Source organism: Osmia bicornis, unplaced genomic scaffold, assembly GCF_907164935.1.
Source record: "Osmia bicornis bicornis unplaced genomic scaffold, iOsmBic2.1, whole genome shotgun sequence".
Classification (NCBI taxonomy): domain Eukaryota; kingdom Metazoa; phylum Arthropoda; class Insecta; order Hymenoptera; family Megachilidae; genus Osmia; species Osmia bicornis.
The window spans coordinates 10,952-13,509 of record NW_025791081.1 but is presented as its reverse complement, the minus strand read 5'-3'; the positions used below and the strand labels follow the sequence as shown (position 1 = coordinate 13,509).

The window sequence follows — 2,558 nt, the reverse complement described above, 5'->3', positions numbered from 1 at the left end:
AGCCAGGGTGGTCTTCCTGCCTAAACCAGGCAGAAGTGGCTACGATACGGCGAAATACTTCAGGACAATCAGCCTAACATCCTTTCTACTAAAAACATTAGAAAGGCTGGCTGATAGGCACATCAGAGAGCATGCACTGGCAGAAAGGCCAATACACGCCTCCCAGCATGCGTACCAGTCGGGCAAATCCGTGGAGACGGCGCTCCACCATCTTGTAAGGGAGGTGGAAGAGGCCCTATCCCAGGGGGAGTCCGTCGTGAGTATTTTCATAGACATAGAAGGGGCTTTCGACAGCACATCTTTCGATGTGATGAATGAAGCAGCAAGAAGCTTCGGGATTGACGACAGTCTGGTCACCTGGATCGACAATATGCTAGGAACCAGGACCATAATAACCTCCTCGGATGGCTCTTCGTTGAGGGCACGCATCGCAAGGGGTTGCCCGCAGGGGGGGAGTCCTGTCTCCCCTGCTGTGGACCCTTGTGGTAGACGGGCTACTCCGCAGGGTCAGCGAGGAAGGTTTTCTGATGATAGGGTATGCGGATGACATCTGCATATTGGTTAGAAGCAGACACCCGCACTATATAGCGAGAAGACTGCAAAAAGCACTCATACTCGTGCAAAAATGGTGCCTATCCCATAAACTCATGGTAAACCCTACCAAGACAGAGATGGTACTATTCTCGAGGAAAAGACGCTTTGAATTCAAGGCCCCCTCACTGTTCGGGGTGGAGATTAGTCTATCCATCTCAGCGAAATATCTAGGGGTCACCCTAGATATGAAGCTAAATTGGAAACTCCACATCGGAAAGCAGGCACAAAAGGCAATCGCAACTTACTGGGCCTGCAGGAGGATGTTTGGAACTACGTAGGGACTAAAACCAAGAATGGTCAGGTGGATATACACCGCAATCTTGGTACCCCAAGTAACATATGCCTCTGTTGTATGGTGGACCTCTATGAAGAAACAATGCAACAGGAGGCACCTGGAGAAGATCCACCGCCTAGCATTGCTCGGGATGACTGGGGCTTTCCGCACCACACCGACAATGGCAATGGGGGCACTCATGGACCTGGCACCACCACATATCATGGTAGAAGCAGGAGCCAAGAGCACAGCCATAAAACTATTCTTAGCAGGCAAATGGAAGATGGCTTCAACGGGCCACGCGTCTATCCTTAGGGAATTCAGGGAACCAGGAGGGGCCTTAACTCTAGGAGGAGACGCGTGCGACCCGACATACCATTTTAAAAACAGCTTCCGGGTAAACATCCCATGCAAGGAAGCGTGGGAAGTAAACCGGGAGGAACTCCTCACTCCGGGAGGGCTGATCTGGTATACGGACGGCTCCAAAACCAAGACGGGTACCGGAGCAGGAATATGGGGGGAGAGGCCCAGGGCAGAGATAGCAATGTCCCTGGACCCGCACGTATCCATCCTTCAAGCGGAAGTGTTTGCCATATGGGCATGTGCCAAGCTGTGCTTGGAACGGAACTATAGGGACAAGCACATCTACATCTGTAGTGACAGTAAGGCTGCGCTTGGATCCATACGTGCTACGATAGTGCGATCCATGCTGGTACAAGACTGCACGGACATGTTGGAACGGCTGGCTAATAACAACAACCGCGTCAACCTAATCTGGGTACCTGGATATGCAGGTATCCCGGGAAACGAGAAGGCGAATATGCTGGCAAGGGAAGGAGCTAGAAGGCCCAGCCCAGACACAGCATACCGCATAGGTGTCGATAGACGGACGGCAAAGGAGACGGTGAGGGAGTGGGCGTGTACCCAAACCCACCTGACCTGGAACAGTACTCAGGGAATGAGACACACTAAGGCCATGTTCAAAGGGCCATCGTCAAGGCTAGGCAAGACTGTGATTCGCCTAGACAGAAACCAATTGCGTTTGCTCGTGGGGCTCATTACTGGGCACTGGTATACGAGCAAACACTTTATGCACCTAGGAACCGGCAACGAACCAAGGTGCCCCAGATATGGAGAGGAGGACGAGACTCCTATCCACCTGATATGGCGTTGTTGAGGACTGGAGGCCCTAAGGCGATCCTGTTTTGGGGCTGTCACCCTTGACAACGCACGTATGGAGGACATTGGAGTGGGAAGGCTTCTGGGCTTTGCCAAAGAGGCCGGCCTACAAATACACCTCAATCTTAGTACTGCCCACAGGGGCTCGGGCACAATGGTCCCGGGAGGACTGAGTGCCCGGAAACTGCGCAGTAATAATAATAACTACATCTGCATTAGATATCTAATATACATTTAATAACAACATCATTATTAGTATATCTACATTAGATGTAATGGAATATACTGGTTCGTTACTACAGATCAATGTACATTTAATAACAATATCATTATTAGTATAGCTGCATTAGATATAATGTAATATACAGATACCTTCCTACAGATCAATGTACATTTAATAACAATATCATTATTACTATATCTACATTAGATGCAATGTAATATACTGATATCTTCCTACAGATCTATGGACATTTATAGATCATAAACAGTAGGAAATTTAATTTCCTAC

The 2,558-nt window shown here is 49.3% G+C and overlaps 1 protein-coding gene across 1 annotated transcript; it reads left to right on the top strand.

Annotated features, from left to right (window-relative positions):
* Positions 1 to 887: 887 nt before the first annotated feature.
* On the top strand, positions 888 to 2,045 carry LOC123988689. The gene has a single exon (XM_046289441.1). It carries the CDS (start codon positions 888 to 890, stop codon positions 2,043 to 2,045), a length of 1,158 nt encoding a protein of 385 aa, XP_046145397.1.
* Positions 2,046 to 2,558: the final 513 nt, after the last annotated feature.

What these genes read in the sequence shown, in the direction of transcription:
- LOC123988689 (XM_046289441.1), top strand. Translation starts at nt 888, where the DNA reads ATGGTCAGGTGGATATACACCGCAATCTTGGTACCCCAAGTAACATAT.